The 21,019-nt window shown below is 37.7% G+C and overlaps 1 protein-coding gene across 2 annotated transcripts in view; it reads left to right on the forward strand.

Moving 5' to 3' along the window:
• KLHL5 (kelch like family member 5) overlaps positions 1-21,019 on the forward strand; it is a 57,833-nt gene that overhangs the window by 22,182 nt on the left and 14,632 nt on the right. For both annotated transcript variants that reach the window (XM_007449413.1, XM_007449414.1), the window contains 3 exons: positions 3,951-4,163; positions 13,664-13,850; positions 16,304-16,528. In XM_007449413.1, coding sequence (XP_007449475.1) covers positions 3,951-4,163; positions 13,664-13,850; positions 16,304-16,528 — 625 coding nt within the window. The remainder of the gene's footprint in view (positions 1-3,950; positions 4,164-13,663; positions 13,851-16,303; positions 16,529-21,019) is intronic.

Consider the following 21,019-nt stretch of genomic DNA (forward strand, 5'->3'; position numbering starts at 1 on the left):
CACCAGGGAACCTCTCTTAGCTTTTGCTTGTCTGTAAAGGTTTTGATTTCTCTGTCGATTCTGAATGAGATACTTGCTGCGTAGAGTAATCTTGGTTGTAGCTTCTTCCCTTTCATCACTTTAAGTATATCATGCCACTCCTTTCTGGCTTATAGAGTTTCTGCTGAGAATCAGCTGTTACCCTTATGGGAGTTCCCTTGTATGTTATTTGTTGTTTTTCCCTTGCTGCTTTCAGTAATTTTTCTTTGTCTTTAATTTCTGTCAATTTGGTTACTATGTGTCTCGGCCTGTTTCTTCTTGGGGTTATCCTGCCTGGGACTCGCTGCACTTCCTGGACTTGGGTGGCTATTTCCTTTCCCATGTTAGGGAAGTTTTCGACTATCATCTCTTCAAATATTTTCTCGGATCCTTTCTCTCTCTCTTCTCCTTCTGGGACCCCTATAATGCAAATGTTGGTTTATTTAATGTTGTCCCAGAGGTCTCTTAGGCTGTCTTCATTTCTTTTCATTCTTTTCTCTTTATCCTGTTCTGCGGCAGTGAATTCCACCATTCTGTGTTCCAGGTCACTTATCCGTTCTTCTGCCTCAGTTATTCTGCTATTGATTCCTTCTAGTGTATTTTTCATGTCAGTTATTGTATTGTTCATCTCTGTTTGTTTGTTCTTTAATTCTTCTAGGTGTTTGTTTTTTAATTCTTCTAGGTGTTTGTTAAACATTTCTTGCATCTTCTCGATCTTTGCCTCCATTCTTTTTCCGAGGTCCTGGATCATCTTCACTATCATTATTCTGAATTCTTTTTCTGGAAGGTTGCCTATCTTCACTTCTTTTAGTTGTTTTTCTGGGTTTTTTTCTTGTTCCTTCATCTAGTACATAGTCCTCTGCCTTTTCATTTTGTCTGTTTTTCTGTGAATGTTTTTGTTCCACAGGCTGCAAGATTGTAGTTTTCTTGCTTCTGCTGTCTGCCCTCTGGTGGTTGAAGTTATCTTCCCCCCCAGTCTTTATTCTTCCCTGTAGATTTCTTAGTTTAACTTTTACAGCTCAGGTTCAAATATTTTTTCGAATAAGATAAATATAAATAAAATAAAGGTGGATTTTTTTCCTTTGTAATCATTACATAATTTACGTAATATCTCTTACCTAGGAAGGAGTTTTATTCACATGCAAACATTTGTATGCATTTAGGTCATTGCTGTTCTTTACAGTAGAGGCACAGTTGCTCCTTTAAGGCTTAGATTTAAATTAAATTTAAATTAGCTCAATGTTTATAAAGCTATTTTCATAGCCAGTTAGTTGTGGTAGTTTTTTTCTCCCCAAGGCCATTATTTGACATTATTCAGTTTCAACAGAGACATGAAATTGAATTCTAATAACAATAAGTACTTTAGAGGCAGATTGTGTGATTTGAGTTGTTGCTGTGGGAACTGAATCAAAATGTATAGCAAAATTCAGTCTTCAATTTAAATAAATCCCTCAGTAATTTCATGTGCTTGAAAACTATTCCAGAGGAGGAAAGAGCGTAATGCTAGCAAGTGTTTGGTAGCATGATAGCTGTTTGTATCGTAAAATGGTTTTAAAATATGAAGTAAGCACAATGCCACAGAGTGAAATCAACTGTCACAATTAGCAAATAGTGCACATACTTGGGATGTTCACTCATGCTGCACGAATACAAATAGAAAAGGATGAAAAGTTCCTTCTTGTAATCCTGAAATCTGGAAACTTTTGTTCTTGTTCTGACTGCCACTGAACGTGACCTGGAAGACATCATGTAACCTCTACAAAAAAAAAATCTTAAGACTGGTTATGTCATTACAAATATTGAGTGTCATTGTGGATTGATAAAAGAAATACAAACATTTGATTTTACAGTTTAAAAGTTTGTTTCTTGTTCTAGAAAACCTGTAAAAAACATTGAATTTTGCTAAAATACTTGCTTCAAAACCAAATTAATACTTTTGAAAAGCACTTTGTGTTTAACCTTGAGTTCAGTAGTATTTCTATAAGGTATTGAAAAACTCCATTTTCACTTAATACAAATTATACCAGAATGGAATGGGCATTGTTCTGAAATAGATATATTAACAAATAAACTATTAATTAAATGAATATTTATATAATCTTTTTCTCATTGATAAAATGCAATTAATTCATTTTGAAAGTATGGCAGCAGTTACTTCAGTGTTGTATAACTGTCGACTGTACTATACACTATACTTTTGAACAATTAGAAATGTATATTATTTTGATTTCTTCAGAATCTCATCTAACATTATATAATAAATACCTTTCCATTTATCTATGTGGTCTTTGTCCCTAAAACTTTTAATGCCTGAATAATAGCCAATTGAGTTACAACCCCCTAGAGCTGGACATTTAGGCTATTTCCCATTTTTTTACTATTGTAAATAATAATACAAAGAAGCACGATTAGAGAAGCATCAGCTTTTTCTTCCCCCTCTTGTGAATTATTTACTAAGGATTAAACTACTTGTGGTGTAACTACGAGTTGAGAGCTTCAACATTTTTATAGTTCTTGCTATGTGTTACCATATCATTTTATAATGTCGGTATACAGTTGAGTAGTACAATTTGCTTGAAGCCATTCCAGCCCTGAGGTTTTATTAAAATATATTTCTGAAAAATGATAATCAGTCATTTTTAAATAGACTCATTTGGGCATCTTTAACAAATCATATTGAATTGAGGCAATTGAATGTAGTTAATTATTCATGTGTGGTTTTCCTCTTAAGAATTTCTTGGAAAGGAGTGAAATGTCAACCTGAGATATATCTTAGATCAGTACCTAACTTGGGTTACTGGACGCTATATGGAAAATACAATTCTCATCTTAATATAGAAGATAATTGTTGATAGTCCTTATCTCTAGCTCTAATTTAAATATCTTGAGCTATTTTTAAATAGCTCTGATTTAAACAGCCTTAGCTTTTTTTATTAAAACTGTATGCTGAGACAGCCATAGTATGTTAAGAAGCATAAGAAAAACATTAAGGGACAATACTTGTAGCATTTGCGTTTGTATTATAACTGTGTAAGCAGCCCATGCATTAAGACTTGTAACCTTTTACAACAGAAGACTATTTCTTTTCTCTTTAGATTGTTTAGCATATAATAGCCTAGTAAAAGTTATCTAAGGGCATTTTTATCTTCCATTTCAAATTATAAAGAGGCTGATTCTAGAATGTAGCCAGAACTGAGTCATCTTCGGTCTAAGGCCCTGGAGTCCCAGTGTACTGTAGGTCAACATTTTTGTTTTGGCTGTTTTTCCTATGAGACCAAAAGAGCTTTGTACATAAATCAGGTAAGAAGAGATTAAAGTTTTCAAATCAGACCTAAAATCCTTGGTGGTCTTATAAATAATATTAAAATACTTTTAAAGGCCAGTTTGGCTCATGGATAGCTCTAAGGACACATTCTCTTCCCAGGCAGTCTGAGAAGACTTCGTGGTTCAGAATGGTCTTGGGAAATTTAGCCACCCTAGAGGCCATTTCTGGGTAAGAGAAGTAACTTCATTCTCACCCAGGTATTTCGCTCCCCTCTTGGCCAAAATCTTCTGCACCACAAATCTAAACTCACTTTTGATGTTAATCATACAAAGTGTCTATGTCATTTTTTCTATCTTCCTTTGAAAGACTTGCCAAAACTATTCCCTAACTTGAGCAAAGCAATACCTAAAAGTCCCAAATTTATTTTTTAATTGTAATAAATGATACAACGCTTTAATTCTACTTACATAGAAATAAGAATTTTAACAACATAATTACAGTTTAAATGTTATTTTCTGCTGTGTTTTTTCCCTTGCAGGCAATAATACATTGTAAGGAAGGGCTGAAGTATAAATTGTGTTTTGGCATCTAATTAAAAAATGTTTAGTTTCTTTTAAACTGTGATGGACAGAAGAAACAATATCAATTATATGCTTTTTCCCTCTAGGAACATTTCATGGAAGTAATTCGAAACCAGGAATTTGTGTTATTACCAGCCAGTGAAATTGCAAAGCTCTTGGCCAGTGATGACATGAACATTCCTAGTGAGGAGACAATATTGAATGCACTTCTTACTTGGGTCCGTCATGATTTGGAAGAGAGACGGAAAGATCTCAGTAAACTTTTGGCTTATATTAGGCTACCTCTCCTTGCGCCACAGGTAAACTATTTTTGATTATTTAAAATCAATGTCATAATTTCAACAACAGTAGTTGCTGCAACTTTGAGTAGTCAGCCTTCCACATCTGTGAGCTCCGCATCTCAATTTCAGCAAAGTATAGATTGAAAATATTTTTTTAAAAATTCCAGAAAATTCCAAAATGCAAAACTTGAAGCTGTCCTGTACCAGCAACTATTACATAACATTTACGTTGCATTTACAACTATTTAAATAGCATTTGCATTGTATTTGGTATTGTAGGTAATCCAGAGATGATTTAAAGTATACAGGAGACTGTGTAGAGGTTCTCTGCAAATACTACATATTTGAGGTGAAATGTTGTATCCACACAAATCCTGGAACCAACCCCCTGTCCCCAGAATACTGAGGGACTACTGTATTCACTTTATGCTAATTACATTAATATGAGCTTATCTATTAATTACATTAATATGAGCTTATTTATTCTATTCAATATGGTTATTTTATATATATCCCTATGAAATGTTAAGGTGAAAAGATAGCAAAAATAAAATTCTGTTTGTTTTCAACCCAGAAGGTCTGACTATCTAAATTGCATCCATTAAGTAATATTGTTGCTTTGAGGTTAGTAATTTTATTTGACTCAGCTGCAGACCTATCCTAGCAACTGCAGACCTATCCTAGCAACTGAAGAATTAATAAAGCTGCTAATGAAAGAAACACTGGACTCTAGGAACCAGAAAATTTAAATTAATTCATTTGCCACATATTTATTAAGTATCCACTAAATGCTGGATTCTGATGGTATATAAATTAATAACGTTAATAGTTCTGGCTCTGACATCCTAAAACTCTGTGACTTGGCAAATTCACTTATCTCGGTTTCTTCATCTGTCAAGTGGAGATAACATCCTTTCTATCTCACAGGATTTTTATGAGGATCAGAAAAGTACTCTGTGAAATAAAATGTGTTATAAATAATATTAGTATAATTATTATTATTTTAGAATTGAGATATCTAGTTGGTATATTCAAAGCAATCAGTAACATATTTACATGCATAGTTTCCCCTTTTTACAGTTTCAGCTGGAATATACAAAAATTTCCTCTGCATACTTTGCTACTTATTTTGAGGCCTTAAATAGAGTCCTTGAAAGTAAAGAAAGAATGAGCTGTTACTGCTTGAGATCAGATTTGTTGTTGTTGTTGTTGTTGTTTAAAGTGCAATGAGTTTAATTTTATTTGTATTTATCTTGAGCATTATATATTATTTCCATCTGTTGTGAGCAAAAGTTACTGTTTGTTCTCTACCTTAAAGAAACAAAAATCAGTGCTGATGCTTTATAAGAAAGACCCCTCTTCACAGATAGAATATTGTATGAATTTATAGGAGTGAAACTACACGAACTGATGACAATTCATGAACAATAACATCATAAAATATTTCTCTTAAAATCAGATTTAAAGATGAGAGGACTATTTTTGCTGACATCCAACAGAATTTTTTTCTTATCCTTTTCTAAATGAAAGAAAATAAAATCTGAAAAATCCTAGTGGACTTTGAAAAGAATCTGTGCAATTAAGTAGCCTGACAATTTACTTCAGTCCTGTAGCTTCACATATTTATGATACTATATTTGCATGACTCTAAGAGATCTTTAAAATTTCTTTTATCCAGGATACTGCTGATAATCATAGCCATAAGATCTTAGAGTTGAAAGGCACTTTGGAGAACATTTAGTCTAACACCGGTTGTACAAATGAAGTAACAGACCAAAAAAGTAAAACCATATGCGCAAAATCGCAAAGTGATTGCATAAATCCCTTCTGTGTTGTAGTTTTCTTTGGCTTTGTTACTTGGCTAGCATCATATATTAGAGGTAGGACTTGAACCCAAATAAACTTATATGCCTTTTCCACTGAACTAGTCTGCCTTTTGAATGTACTTTGTGTAAATTTGCGAGGTGGGGGGAGGGACATCAGGTGGAGGAAGAAATAGATTAAAAAATAAATCAGGGCTTCTCTGGTGGCGCAGTGGTTGAGAGTCTGCCTGCCGATGCGGGGGACACGGGTTCGTGCCCCGGTCTGGGAAGATCCCACATGCCACGGAGCGGCTGGGCCCGTGAGCCATGGCCGCTGAGCCTGCGCGTCCGGAGCTTGTGCTCCGCAACGGGAGAGGCCACAACAGTGAGAGGCCCGCATACCACAAAAAAATAAATAAATAAATCAGTAATTACAATATAATGAGATGAAGGCTGTGATCTATACATAAACATGGTATTATGAAAATAATTGGAGTGGCCCACCCAGACCGATGGTGGGGAAGCTAGGAGAACCTCTGAAGTGTCAGTCAGTTTGCAGGCTGAGTTTACCACCCAAAAGAATGGGCATAATAGCCCAAGGAAGAAGGGGTTCTAGTTATAGAGCCATGAGCAAATATATGGTGTTCTGGAATTTGAAGATAGCTTGCATGGCTAGAGTACAGAAATAAAAGGACAATGTTGAGAGATGAGTCTGGAGAGGTAAACAGACCAGATCGTGAAGGAACTCAGTCATGCCAAGGTGTTTGGATTTTACCCTAAAAGCAGTGAGGAAGCGCTAAAGGGTTTTAAGTAGGGAATGGCATAGTTATCCTTTTAGTTTAGAAAGATCCTATAACTGCATTGCAGAGAATGGATTGGAGGAGTCAAAGTAGACATACACTAGGAAGGCTATTGGATTCAGACCAGTGAATTAATCACTTTCTGGAAGTGGAGGTAGAGAAATTAATTACCAGAATCAAGAGCTATTTAGAAGGTAGAATTGATGCAACTTAATGACCAACTGAATGGTGTGGGATAAAAAAGAAAACAAAAGAAGGGTCCAGAATAATTCTGATTTGTGCAGCTAGGTTGATGAAGGTGCTGTTGATTGAGACAGAATACATGATGAAGAGCTGATTTTGAAGGTGGGGAAGAAAGTAGAAGAACCATGTTCCCAGAGCTTCTCGACACCTTGAATCCTCTTAGAGTCTAAGAAGTTTTGAAAACTACTTATTTACGTTGTTGAAGCCAAGGGGAAGAGAGTGACACTGATCAAAGAGACCATGAGGGTACTAGGGGTGGAACCCTAAGAATTACTAATGTTTAGTGGTAGTCCCAAAGCTGCCTAAATACCTGTAGTACCATTAAAAAGAGATTGCAGGTTCTAGCAGGAGGAAATTTTTTTTGCAGGGGTGCTGCATTGGGTCTCCTTTGCCACATGGGCTTTCTTTAGTTGTGGCGAGAGGGGGCTACTTTTCGTTGCAGTGCATGGGCTTCTCATTGTGGTGGCTTCTCTTGTTGCAGAGCACAGGCTCTAGGCAGCAGGCTTCAGTAGTTGTGGCGCACGGGCTTAGTTGCTCCGTGGCATGTGGGATTTTCCCAGACCAGGGATTGAACCCGTGTCCCCTACATTGACAGGCGGATTCTTAACCACTGCACCACCAGGGAAGGAGGAAATTTTAACATCATCAGATGCTACAGAGAAGCTGGATTAGCCCAATGGTTCTCAAAGTGTGATCCCCAACTATAGGATCAGCACCACATGGGTAACTGGGTTTTTTTTTTTTTTTTAATTTATTTTATTTATTTTTTACTTTTGGCTACACTGGGTCTTCGTTGCTTCATGTGGGCTCTCTCTAGTTGCAGCGAGCAGGGACTACTCTTCGTTGCGGTGCGTGGGCTCCACTACGGTGGCTTCTCTTGTTGCGGAGCACGGGCTCTAGGCGCGGGGGCTTCAGTAGGTGTGGCTCGCAGGCTCTAGAGTGCAGGCTCAGTAGTTGTGGTGCACGAGCTTAGTTGCTCCGTGGCATGTGGGATCTTCCTGGACCAGGGCTTGAACCCACGTCCCCTGCATTGGCAGGTGGATGCTTAACCACTGCGCCACCAGGGAAGCCCTGGGTAACTGTTTAAAATGAAAATTATTAGGCCCCCAGTCTACACCTACTGAATCTGAAACTCTGGGGGTGGTTATTAAAACACAAGCCACGGGCTTCCCTGGTGGCGCAGTGCTTGAGAGTCCGCCTGCCGTTGCAGGAGACGCGGGTTCGTGCCCCGTTTCGGGAAGATCCCACATGCCGCGGAGCGGCTGGGCCCGTGAGCCATGGCCGCTGAGCCTGCGCGTCCGGAGCCTGTGCTCCGCAAATGGGAGAGGCCACAACAGTGAGAGGCCCGCATACCGCAAAAAAAAAAAAAAAACACAAGCCAGCTGTGTTTTAATAGCCCTCAGGTGCATCTGATGCCCACTCAAGTTTGAGAACCACTGTCTTAGCTTGATGAGTAGCTGTGATGGAAGCCACATTGCTCTGTATAGTTTAAACAAGTTAATAACACCTCTTGGAGCACTGTTTTTCTTTTCTGCAGTGGTAATACTCTGTTGCACCATTATGGCATTTAGAGATACTAGCAGGGTTTTTTTTTCTCCCTTGCTAAAAGTAAAGGGCAAGTTTGCAGACTTAAGAGTTGTCAAGTGATGAAGTACTGAAGTAGACTCTGAAATCATCAAGAAAATGTTGGATTGTATTCTGAATGTTTTGTTTTAAAAGATAGGAAAAGGATGAAGTTGCTAAGATCTTAAAAGTTCTCATCACACACCAAAAAATTGTAACTCTGTGGGGGTGGATGTTAACTAGACTTATTGTGGTGATCATTTTCATATATATATATATATATATATATATACATATATATATATATATATATCAAATCATTATGTTGTACACCTGAAACTAATATGTTCTCTGTCAATTATATTTCAATAAAAAACAAAAGTGAAAAATGAAAACAAAAGAAGTCTAGTGCCTGTCAAATAAATGACTAATATTTTTTTAATTGACATTAGATCCAGTTACCTAATGAATTTACTTTTGTGAAATAATTCCTTTTTCAATGAGGTTTTACCCTACTCCGTTGATAAGAAACATTCTATTTACCCTAACTAGAAAGAGTTCAACTGACATATAGTAATTTTATTGTAGTGTCTCCTTAAAATGATATAGGAAATCATATATATCATTGTAATCCTCATCCAAATGATCATTTTAGTGTGGCTTTTTTTTTTTAACTCTGAATAATCCAGAAGACAAGTGTGTGTGTAGTTTTATTTTACCTTTGAAAGCATTTCAGACTTTTCTGTTTGATCCCATTTTAAATAATGTGCATAGAAATACAGTTGGCCCTCGAACAGCATGGAGATTAATCTGTGTATAACGTATAACCTCCATATCTGAGGTTCCTCTATATCTGTGGATTCAACCAGTGGACTGTGTAACACCGTGGTATTTACTACTGAAAAATATCTGTGTATAAGTGGACCTGTGTGTTTTGTATCCACGTTGCTCAAGGGTCAACTGCATTAGGACATTATTTTAAAGATTTTGGCACCTAAATTCTTAATGTTCCCAATGGTTACCCTGTATTACAAGTATCTTGGTCTCCACTATTCTGTTCTCAATTCTCATTATTGTTTTTTACTAAAATTCAGAAATATAAAACGAGTCAGTATTTACATTTAGTATTTTATTTTACAAGTTTTGTAAAAACTTTTTTTGCAAGTTTGTAAAAAACTTTTTTTAAAGGCTGTAGAGTTCACAAATCATTCACATTCTGTTTTTCACTCTTAGTAGTAGTTGAAGGGACAGTTTTAGTAAAATAGTCATATAGTGAACAAGTATGTGAGTGAAGATAAAAATTTACAAATGGAAAATGTTTCTTCTATTTTCTAAATGTTTCCATTTTAATAATTTGCCATTCTTTTATGGCAGAGAAGGTACATAGTATTCACCTAAAATGAAGAGTATATGAGAGTCTGTATTTTGTAGTGCTTTATCAGTGCCTTCTGAATGATTTTCCAAATGATATCTGGTACCTTCTATTTGATTAATCTGATACTTAGATTAATGGATTCTTATTTCCTTCCATTATTTTCATCTCTCTACTTAAATATAATTAATTCCATTTGTTCAAAAATTATAGATAATGTCAGCATGCTAAGAAATATATTTTGCTTCATATTGCAGTAACTATTGAGTCTTACAAGACTTTACTTTCTATAATTTTTTCACATTTATTGTTTTTTCAAAGGACTAAAGCAATTCTATATAACCGAAGTAATATAAACACTAAGATGAATCTAAATGAACCAACTCAATGCATATTCATTAATGGCTTCTCTAGCAAGTATAACTATATTTTGTGTGCACAGAATATTATAGAATAATTAATACCAGAATTTATACTCTGGCTTAGGTCCTGAGACTTATGTCTTAATTTGGCTTTTTTGCCTTTAGCATGCTGTTCTCAGTTTCCAAATGCCACAAACTATTTTACAGTGACTTTTGTTAGAGACTCTTCCTTCTCTTCCATTATCAAAATATGAACATACTCTCAACATTATTGGCCATTAAGGCAATGCAAAGTAAAACTGCATTTCCCACCCACTCAAGTGGCTAAAAAGAGAAGATAGTAATAATTGTTGGTGAGAATGTGGAGAAACAGGAACCCTCATAGATTGCTGGTGTGAATATAAATAGTGCAGCCACCTTGGAAAACAGTTTGACACTTTCTTAAAAAGTTAACATAAGTTTATGACATGACCCAGCAATTCTACTCCTAGGTATATACCCAAGAGAAATGAAAACATATATCCACATAAAGACTTGCACACAAATGTTCTTAGCAGCTTTATTCCTAATAGCCCAAAACTGGAAACAATATAAGTGTCCATCAGCTGGTTGAATGGATAGGCAAAATGTGATGTATCCATACAATGAATTATTATTCAACAGTAAAAAGAAATGAAGTAGTGATACATGCTACACATTGATTAACCTCAAAAACATGCTAAATGAAAAAAGCAAGATACAAGAGACCGCATATTGTATGATTCTCTTTATACGAAACATCTAAGGGCAAATCTACAGAGACAAATTAGTGCTTGGAACAGGAGATAGGAACAGAGATTAACAGTAAACAGACATGCAGGATCTAATCAGGGTAATGAAAATGTTCCAAAACTGTTTTATGATAATGGTTATGCAACTTGGTAAATTTACTGAAAATCATTGAATTGTATACTTGAAATGGTGAATTATAAAATATATAAAGTATACCTTATATTATCAAATACAATCCTACAGTGTATCAAAAGAACAATACACTATGACCAGGAAGGTCTTTTTCTAGGAATACAAGAATGGTTGAGTATTAGGAAATCTGTCAAGGTAATTATATCAGTAACTTCAAGGAGAAAAAGGCATATGATCATATTAATAGATGTATAAAAGGTACTGTAAAAAATTAGCAACCACTCTTAATTTTAAAACTCTAAAGTAAAATAGGGAGAGAAGAAAACAACCTATCTATATAATAAAGATGGATTACTAAATGCTATAGTAACTATTATCTTAAATAATGAAATACTAAAAACGTATCAATTTAAACCAGAAAAATGGATACTCTATATCACCTTAATTATTTAACATTGCTTTGAAGGTTTTAGCAACTACAATAATAAAAATGAAATAATTGGCATACATATTAGAAAAAGATGTAGCTATCCCTATTTGGTGATTATTATGATTATATGCCTAATAGCTAGAGTTTGATAAGGGAATGTGATAAAGTTGTAGGTTATGATACAAGTATACAATGACAAAAGATATGTAAAGTGGAAATTCAAAAATCTATTTCCAATAGCAATAAAAATAATTTTTTAAATATATTTAATATATTATTTAATACATTTAATATAAAATTAGCATATTTAATTTAAAAAGGCATAATAGTACCTATATAAAGAAAGCTATAAACAGTGGAAAGGCATCTTGAACAAAAAGACTTAGCATCATAAAAATGTAAATTCTCCCAAAATTAATAAATTGAATGTAGTTCATATTAGAATGCCAGCAGGATCAAGATGGCGAAGGGGAATTAGATAAATCTGTCTTAAGTTTATATGGAAAGTAAAAACTCAAAAATAGTCAAGGGCTTCCCTGGTGGCGCAGTGGTTGAGAGTCTGCCTGCCGATGCAGGGGACATGGGTTCGTGCCCCAGTCTGGGAAGATCCCACATGCCGCGTAGCGGCTGGGCCCATGAGCCGTGGCCACTGAACCTGCGCGTCCGGAACCTGTGCTCCACAACGGGAGAGGCCACAACAGTGAGAGGCCTGCGTACCACAAAAAAAAAAAAAAAATAGCCAAGAAAACTGTGAAAATGAATAGTGAGGGTAGATTTATATCATATAAGCAGGAAATGCCATAAAGATGCTGTAATAAAATATAGTATTAGAAAAGGAATAGACAAATATATTAGAGGATTAAAGAGCAGATCTCATATATCCTGAGACTATTTATGACCAAGGTTCAATTCAGTTGGAAATGGAGGGAATTATTTAGTAAGTGGTGCCAGTACAGAACTAGCTATTCATTTGGAAGAAAAAATATTTCTCAACTCATCTTCTGTTTAAAAATTAATTTCATATGGCTCAATATCCTAAATGAAAGAAATAAGGCAATAAAGGGGCAGGGAGGGGGATGGAGAACCAAGTACAAAAAAAATAATTTTTTAAAAAGCAGGGTATGACCATATTTATGCATTTACATAAAATTACATAGGTAAAAAAATAGGATTCAGCGAAGTACAAGGAATTTTAATTCATTTAGAATAAATCACCATTTGGAGTCCTTTGCCCCTTAAAAAAATTGGAAAGTTTTGTTTTTGCTGTTGGTTTCTGGTTGAACATTCTTTAGAGAGGTCAGATAAATGCAGTCTAATTAGTCAACTCCTACTTATTATTCTTCAGTTAAAACTATTTCTAACTTAAAGAGTAAAATGATTTATTTTAGACAATCTGGAAAATATAGAAACATACAAAGAAAGATTTTTTAAAACACCAGTTTCCCCACTACCCAGAGATAAGCACTATTAAGATTTTAAAGCATACCACTTTTCCTCAGTTTCTGTTTTTCAATGAAATGTAAAATGTAAATTTTGTAAATGTTGACTATTTTAGTTAAAAATAGATGTCCAGACTTGGATTTTTTAAAACTTTTCGCTGTATCTTTTTTTTAAATTTTTATTTATTTATTTATTTTAATTTTTTTGGCTGTATTGGATCTTAGTTGCGGCGCACAGGATCTTCGTTGAGGCATGCAGGATCTTTCCTTGTGGTGTGCAGGCTTCTCTCTAGTTATGTCGCGTGGGCTCCAGGGTACGTGGGCTCTGTAGTTTGCGGCATGCAGGCTCTCTAGTTGAGGCTCATGCAAGCTCAGTAGTTGTGGCACGTGGGCTTAGTTGCCCCACGGCATATGGGATCTTAGTTCCCTGACCAGGAATCGAACCCACGTTCCCTACATTGGAAGGCAGATTCTTTACCACTGGACCACCAGGAAAGTCCCTTGGATTTTTTTTTTTAATGAGATCATTTCCATTTGTGAACTAGTTTATTCTTTCAACCTTACTATTTTCTTGGTCATTCAATACACATACTATTTCTTCTAGTTCCTAGCAGACATGGAAAATAATGCACTTTTTCGAGATGATATACAATGTCAGAAACTAATTATGGAAGCAATGAAGTATCACCTACTACCAGAGAGACGGCCCATGTTACAGAGTCCTCGGACAAAACCTAGGAAGTCGACTGTTGGTGCATTATTTGCAGTTGGAGGAATGGATTCAACAAAAGGTATTAAATAATCTTTTATTTGAAGGAATGGAAAAATGAATATTTTAAAATTTTTTGTTGAAGTATAGTTGATTTACAATGTTATGTTAGTTTCAGGTATACAGCAGAGTGATTCATCTATACATATACATATATCCACTCTTTTTAGATTCTTTTCCCATATAGAGAAAAGAGTAATACTCATTACAGAGTATTGAGTAGAGTTCCCTGTGCTATACAGTAGGTCCTTACGAGTTATCTATTTTATATATAGTAGTGTGTATATATCAATCCCAATCTCCCAATTTATCCCTCTCCCCTTTTCACCCTGTTAACCATAAGATTGTTTTCTACATCTGTAACTCTATTTCTGTTTTGTAAGTAAGTTCATTTGTACCATTTTTTAAGATTCCACATATAAGTGATGTCATACAGTATTTGTCTTTCTCTGTCTGACTTACTTTACTCAGTATGACAATCACTAGGTCCATCCATGTTGCTGCAGATGGCATTATTTTGTTCTTTTTTATGGCTGAGTAGTATTCTATTGTATATATGTACCACATCATCTTTTTTTTAAAAAACAAAATATTTATTTATCTATTTGGTTGCACCGGGTCTTAGTTGCGGCAGGTGGGCTCCTTAGTTGCGGCTCGCTGGCTCCTTAGTTGTGGCATATGAACTCTTAGTTTTTTTTTTGGCGGTACGCGGGCCTCTCACTGTTGTGGCCTCTCCCGTTGCGGAGCACAGACTCCGGATGCACAGGCCCAGCGGCCATGGCTCACGGGCCCAGCCACTCCGCGGCATGTGGGATCTTCCCAGACCAGGGCACGAACCCGTATCCCCCGCATCGGCAGGTGGACTCTCAACCACTGTGCCACCAGGGAAGCCCGCGGTGGCTTCTCTTGTTGCGGAGCACAGGCTCTAGGCACACAGGCTTCAGTAGTTGCAGCACGCAGGCTCAGTAGTTGTGTCTCATGGGCTCTAGAGCGCAGGCTCTGTAGTTGTGACACGTGGGCTTAGTTGCTCCACGGCATGTGGGATCTTCCCGGACCAGGGCTCAAACCCGTGTCCCCTGCATTGGCAGGTGGATTCTTAACCACTGCGCCACCACGGAAGTCCTCAAAAATATTTTTGAACAGCTACTGTATACAGTGGAGTCTATTATATGCCACTGAGAATGCAAAGATGGAAAGAGACTTGGTATTTATTGCAAATAACTTAAAATTTTTGTAAAGTAAATAAAAAATAATAAAACTCAAATACATAAGAAAAATATATTTTATATATATGCGTATATATACACACACACACATATATATAAACTTTCAAAGGTTTCTTGCCATATATGTATACGACAAAACTGTTTCTAAATTTTAGGAGATATCAATAGCGTCTGTGCTCTGGTGACCTAATTGTAGCAAATACTTTAGAATAAATGTTTGTCTTTATTGTAATTTTGTAAGAATAGCACTGATAGCATGTTGTATTAGAAGCTTAGAAGACAGAAGTAAAGTAGATACGAATTGAACTCTTCATACCTGGGGGTTGGGTGTTTGTTTGTTTTAGAGGAGTGGGTCTTTTTTTTTCTTAATTCCACTATTTTTACCTCATAAAGAGAACAAAAGAGTTCCTTGGCTCTTCTAACTCTTAAAAAAATGTAGACACTGTCCAGCAGTTATTCCCTAAACTTTCCCCTCTCATAGCTCCCAAAGCACTTGGTGTACACTTATGCTCTTGTCTTTCCTGGTTGCAGTGGAGTGTGTATCCTCTCCCTCCTTCTATCAAAGCCCCTCCCCTGTGCCCTGATACTGCCCTTTCCTGCCTCTTCAGGAACCTCCCACCATTAATGAGGATCCCTTCATCTCCTGTATTTTCAACTTCCTTCCCCACAACTACATCCTTCCCATTGACTCAAGTTTTTCCACTTTTAAAAGCAAAACAAAACGAAACCTCCCTCCACTGAGTAATTCTTATCTCTCTCTTCCTTTTTGTAGCCAAACTTCTTAGAGGAATCGTCTATGCTCACTGTCTCCATTTCCTCACCTCTCAATCATGTCTCAACTGCTCAAACAAGGGACCCTGCCTAAAGTCATCAGTGACCTCCATGCAGCTAAATCCAGTCATACTTTTTAGTCTTCATCTTACTTGATACTCTCAGCAGCTATACACTTCTTTACTTTGGCTTCCACGGTGCTAAACTACCCTGCTTTCCTCCCACTTCTGGCTATTGCTACTCAGCCCCCTTTCTCATTTGACCTCTTAGTACCAGAGCCAGGTGTACTCTGGTACTAGAGAATAGTAGGAGATGAGGACAGAGATACAAGCAAGGATGAGCTCATGCAGGGGCTTATTGTAATATATTAAATGTATCACTGTCACTGCTAATAATATACTTTTGTATGTCTAATTTCGTAAAACACTCAAGCATGGTGAGCTTTTTATTTGCCTAACTTCTATCTATCACTATTAAGGAGCAACAAGCATTGAAAAATATGATCTCCGTACAAATATGTGGACTCCTGTAGCCAATATGAATGGGAGGAGGCTGCAGTTTGGCGTTGCGGTGTTAGATGACAAACTGTATGTGGTTGGAGGAAGAGATGGACTGAAGACTTTGAATACTGTAGAATGCTACAACCCCAAAACAAAAACTTGGAGTGTGATGCCTCCTATGTCTACACATAGGCATGGCCTTGGTAAGCATAACTGCAGATTCACTCATAAGGTCATACCCTAGGCTTGCATGGCATTTTCACATTCTTTACCAGGCAGAAGAGCAGTGTGGCAGCTGCTGGGCCAACAGCAGTCACCAAGCGTTCCTGCACATGCTCCCTGTCATCTGAGAAGCAGAAGCAGAGAAAACAAGCCTGTACATAAATGTATATTGTGCAACCAGCACAAGTGAAAACATGAATATTTAAGAATTGTGGTGTACCGCGATGGACTGACAAGCCACCTTTTGACATGTGGGTTCTATGTTGACAATTAGTGTTATCTAACCTAATTGAAATGCATACTTATTTAAAAACCTTTAGCATTATTGGTTTTCATCTATATCCCTTAGTTTTTAAGCAGAAATGAGTACGACGCAGAAAAATTTTGAGGTGGCACAGAGAATGTAATGATAGAGGCTTTTTTTTCTTTAATTCAGTAATTCACTGAGCAGATATTGATTAGTGTGTGCTATATGCCATGCTCTGTGTTCTTTAGGTATACAAAGATGAGAAAGATGAGGCTTGCAATGTATGTGTATCATCCAGATTTTGCTGCATAACAAGACACTTCAAAACTTGGAGGCTTAAACCAAGAACCATTTATTTAGCTCATGGATCTGTGTATCAGCTGGGCAGTTCTTCTGGTCTGGACTGTCTTAGAAGATTTCTGCTGGGTTTTCTCATGAATCTAGGTTGGGCAGGCAGGCTGGTTGGCTGGTTGATCTAGAATGGCCTCACTCACGTGGGTACTGGTAGACAGGCTTTCAGCCTGGGCAGCAGAGGCAACTGGGCCATATGATGCTAATCATTCAGGCTAGCCCAGGCTTCTGCAAATGGTGGCAGTCACAGGGTTTCAAAAGCAGGAAGAGAAGGCATGCCCCAATGCACAAACACTTTTCAAGCTTCTGCTTGCCTCATGTTTGCTAACATCCCATTGGCCAAAACAAGTCACATGGCCAAGCCCAGATTCAAAGGATAGAGAAATAGACTCCTCCTCTTGATGGGAGGACCTACAAGAATCACATTGAAAATAAGCATGTATTCTGGGAAAGGAAGAATATGTGATCATATCGTCAATTTATCACAATTTGGAAAATGTTTAAAATAGTTGCAATAAAGAATTTGATAGGTTATCATAAAAGATGAGTTAAAAGATGAATGAGTAGCAGTGAAAGGATAGTTGAGTTTGGATAGCATAGGTTTCTACTATACTCAATTTATTAATACTGAGCACCACAGTAGAAGTTGCCCAAAAGGCCAATGAAAAATATCTAGGCATGAAGATTGGTATGGTAGTGGATACAGCAAAAAATCAAAGAGACAAGGGTTTCTACTAGTTGCATTTAGGTTTCAATGAAAGATGATCTTAAATTCCAAGTTAGGTAAGTGAGTAAAACCAGACAGTTGGGGCTAAGGTACTGAGAGAAGAGCTTAAAATTAACTATATGAAATTTAACAAAGAAAACCATAACATATTACTCTTGAGTCCGTAAAATCAACTATTATGTAGGCACAGAACGGGAAGATATATCTTAAAAGCAACATGAACAGGACTTACAAATTTGTGTTGACCATAAAATCCAGGGTCAAAAGTGTGATTCAATTGCAGACTTTCCCCTACTATGGGGAAAAGAAAATCAATTCTAACTTAAGATAAATCTTATAGATATAGTATTACATAGAATGAGAATGCCCATGATCCAGCTATGTCTTGTGCCGATGAGATTGTGCATGGAATACTGTCATTAGTTCTAGGTACCATACAAAAGACTTTATTGAACTGCAGCAAGTTCAGAAGAGAATGATCATATCACTCAAAGTGTCTTCTTTAAACCTTTATTTCCATTTTTGTGTCATTCAAAACAGCTTTGTTGTAACTAGTTACCTTGTAATATTATTTACCTTATAAGAAATAATGTTTTAAATTTGAACTTATAAAAGAAATATTTACTTAAGTAAATTTTAAATTACCTAATTACACTCACACACATATATATAATTGAATATGTATTATATATAATTGGAGATAGATTAGATAGATAGATAGATAGATAGATAGATAGATCTCCTATAGCCAGTACTGGCAGGACACAAATGAGTTGAATGATACATTGGTTTTGGTCATACATGAATGGTGACTATTTATGTCATCTGGCCATGATTTCACAAAAGTAAATGTCTTTGTATCACAATATTTGTGTTTTGGCCTTCAGGTGATACATATTTATATCTCACCTGACTATGGTCATATCATACCTCTTCTCAAAACCCTCTGCTGGCTTTCCATCTCATTTAGAATAAAATCCAAAGTCCTTACAATAGTCCCGACCACCATGTGATTTGACTCCACCCTTCCTCTCATCTCCTACGCTGTCCCCCTTACTCACCCTCCACAGCCAACTGGGCTCCTTGCTGTATGTACCACAGACGCACTAAGCATGCCTCAGGGCCTTTGTACATATTGTTCTCTTTATCTCACCTTCTTCTCCCCCAGATACCTTCATGTCTGGTTTCCTAACTTCATTCACGTTTTTATTCAAATGTCACTTTATCTGAGAGGTCTCCCTTGATCCTCTACTCTTTTACTTTGCTCCTTTTTTCTTCTTTTTAAATTTTTTTTTTCTTTGCGGTACGCAGACCTCTCACTGCTGTGGCCTCTCCCGCTGCGGAGCACAGGCTCCGGACGCGCAGGCTCAGCGGCCATGGCTCACGGGCCCAGCTGCTCCGCGGCATGTGGGATCCTCCCGGACTGGGGCACAAACCCGCGTCCCCTGCATCAGCAGGCGGACTCTCAACCACTGCACCACCAGGGAAGCCCTAAATTTTTTTTAAAGATATATTTATTTATTTTTGTCTGTTGGGTCTTTGTTGCTGCACGAGGGCTTTCTCTAGTCGTGGCAAGCAGAGGGTACTCTTCGTTGCGGTGAGCGGGCTTCCCATTATGGTGGCTTCTCCTGTTGCGGAGCATGGGCTCTAGGTGCTCGGGCTTCGGTTGTTGCCGCACACGGGCTCTAGAGCGCAGGCTCCGTAGTTGTGGCTCACGGGCTTAGTTGCTCCTTGGCATGTGGGATCCTCCCAGACCAGGGATCGAACCCGTGTCCCCTGAATTGGCAGGCGGATTCTTATCCACTGCGCCACCAGGTAAGTCCCACTACTTTTTTTTCTTATTAGCACTTATCAATGCCTGAAATATACTTTGTATCTGTTTCCTAACTAAAATGTTAGGTCGAGGCTTCCCTGGTGGTGCAGTGGTTAAGAATCTGCCTGCCAATGCAGGGGATACAGGTTCGAGCCCTGGCCCAGGAAGAACCCACATGCCACGGAACAGCTAGGCCTGTGTGCCACAACTGCTGAGCCTGTGCTCTGCAGCAAGAGAGGCCACCACAGATGAGAGGCCCCCACTCTCCGCAACTAGAGAAAGCCTGCGTGCAGCAACGAAGACCCAAAGCAGCCAAAAATAAATAAATGATTAAAATAAAATATAATATTAGGTCCATCAGGGCAGAGGCCTTATCTATTACGTTCTACTAAGTGCCTGACACTTAGTAGAAACTCAATAGCTATTTGTTGAATAAATGAAATTTGGCTTGGTTCCCTCGTGATGAAACACGCCAATAGATTGTGGTATCTAAGCTACAGCAAAATCTCATGAATTTGAATTAAAGGGAGAAAATAAAATTGCTGTTTTCTAATATATTATAAATCCAAATTATTGAAAAATGTTTTAAGTATGGCAATGTGTGCATCTTGTATTTTTTTAAAATACCTTTCCCCTGTTGGACCTCAAAATACTGTCTCTAAAACTTTTTTTTTTTTTTTTTTTGGCGGTATGCGGGCCTCCCCCCGCTGGGGCCTCTCCCCGCTGTGGCCTCTCCCGCTGCGGAGCACAGGCTCCGGACGCGCAGGCTCAGCGGCGACGCACTAAGCATGCCTCAGGGCCTTTGTACATATTGTTCTCTTTATCTCACCTTCTTCTCCCCCAGATACCTTCATGTCTGGTTTCCTAACTTCATTCACGTTTTTATTCAAATGTCACTTTATCTGAGAGGTCTCCCTTGATCCTCTACTCTTTTACTTTGCTCCTTTTTTCTTCTTTTTAAATTTTTTTTTTCTTTGCGGTACGCAGACCTCTCACTGCTGTGGCCTCTCCCGCTGCGGAGCACAGGCTCCGGACGCGCAGGCTCAGCGGCCATGGCTCACGGGCCCAGCTGCTCCGCGGCATGTGGGATCCTCCCGGACTGGGGCACAAACCCGCGTCCCCTGCATCAGCAGGCGGACTCTCAACCACTGCACCACCAGGGAAGCCCTAAATTTTTTTTAAAGATATATTTATTTATTTTTGTCTGTTGGGTCTTTGTTGCTGCACGAGGGCTTTCTCTAGTCGTGGCAAGCAGAGGGTACTCTTCGTTGCGGTGAGCGGGCTTCCCATTATGGTGGCTTCTCCTGTTGCGGAGCATGGGCTCTAGGTGCTCG

This window comes from Lipotes vexillifer, unplaced genomic scaffold (assembly GCF_000442215.2).
Source record: "Lipotes vexillifer unplaced genomic scaffold, Lipotes_vexillifer_v1.1 scaffold153, whole genome shotgun sequence".
NCBI classification, from domain to species: Eukaryota; Metazoa; Chordata; class Mammalia; order Artiodactyla; family Lipotidae; genus Lipotes; species Lipotes vexillifer.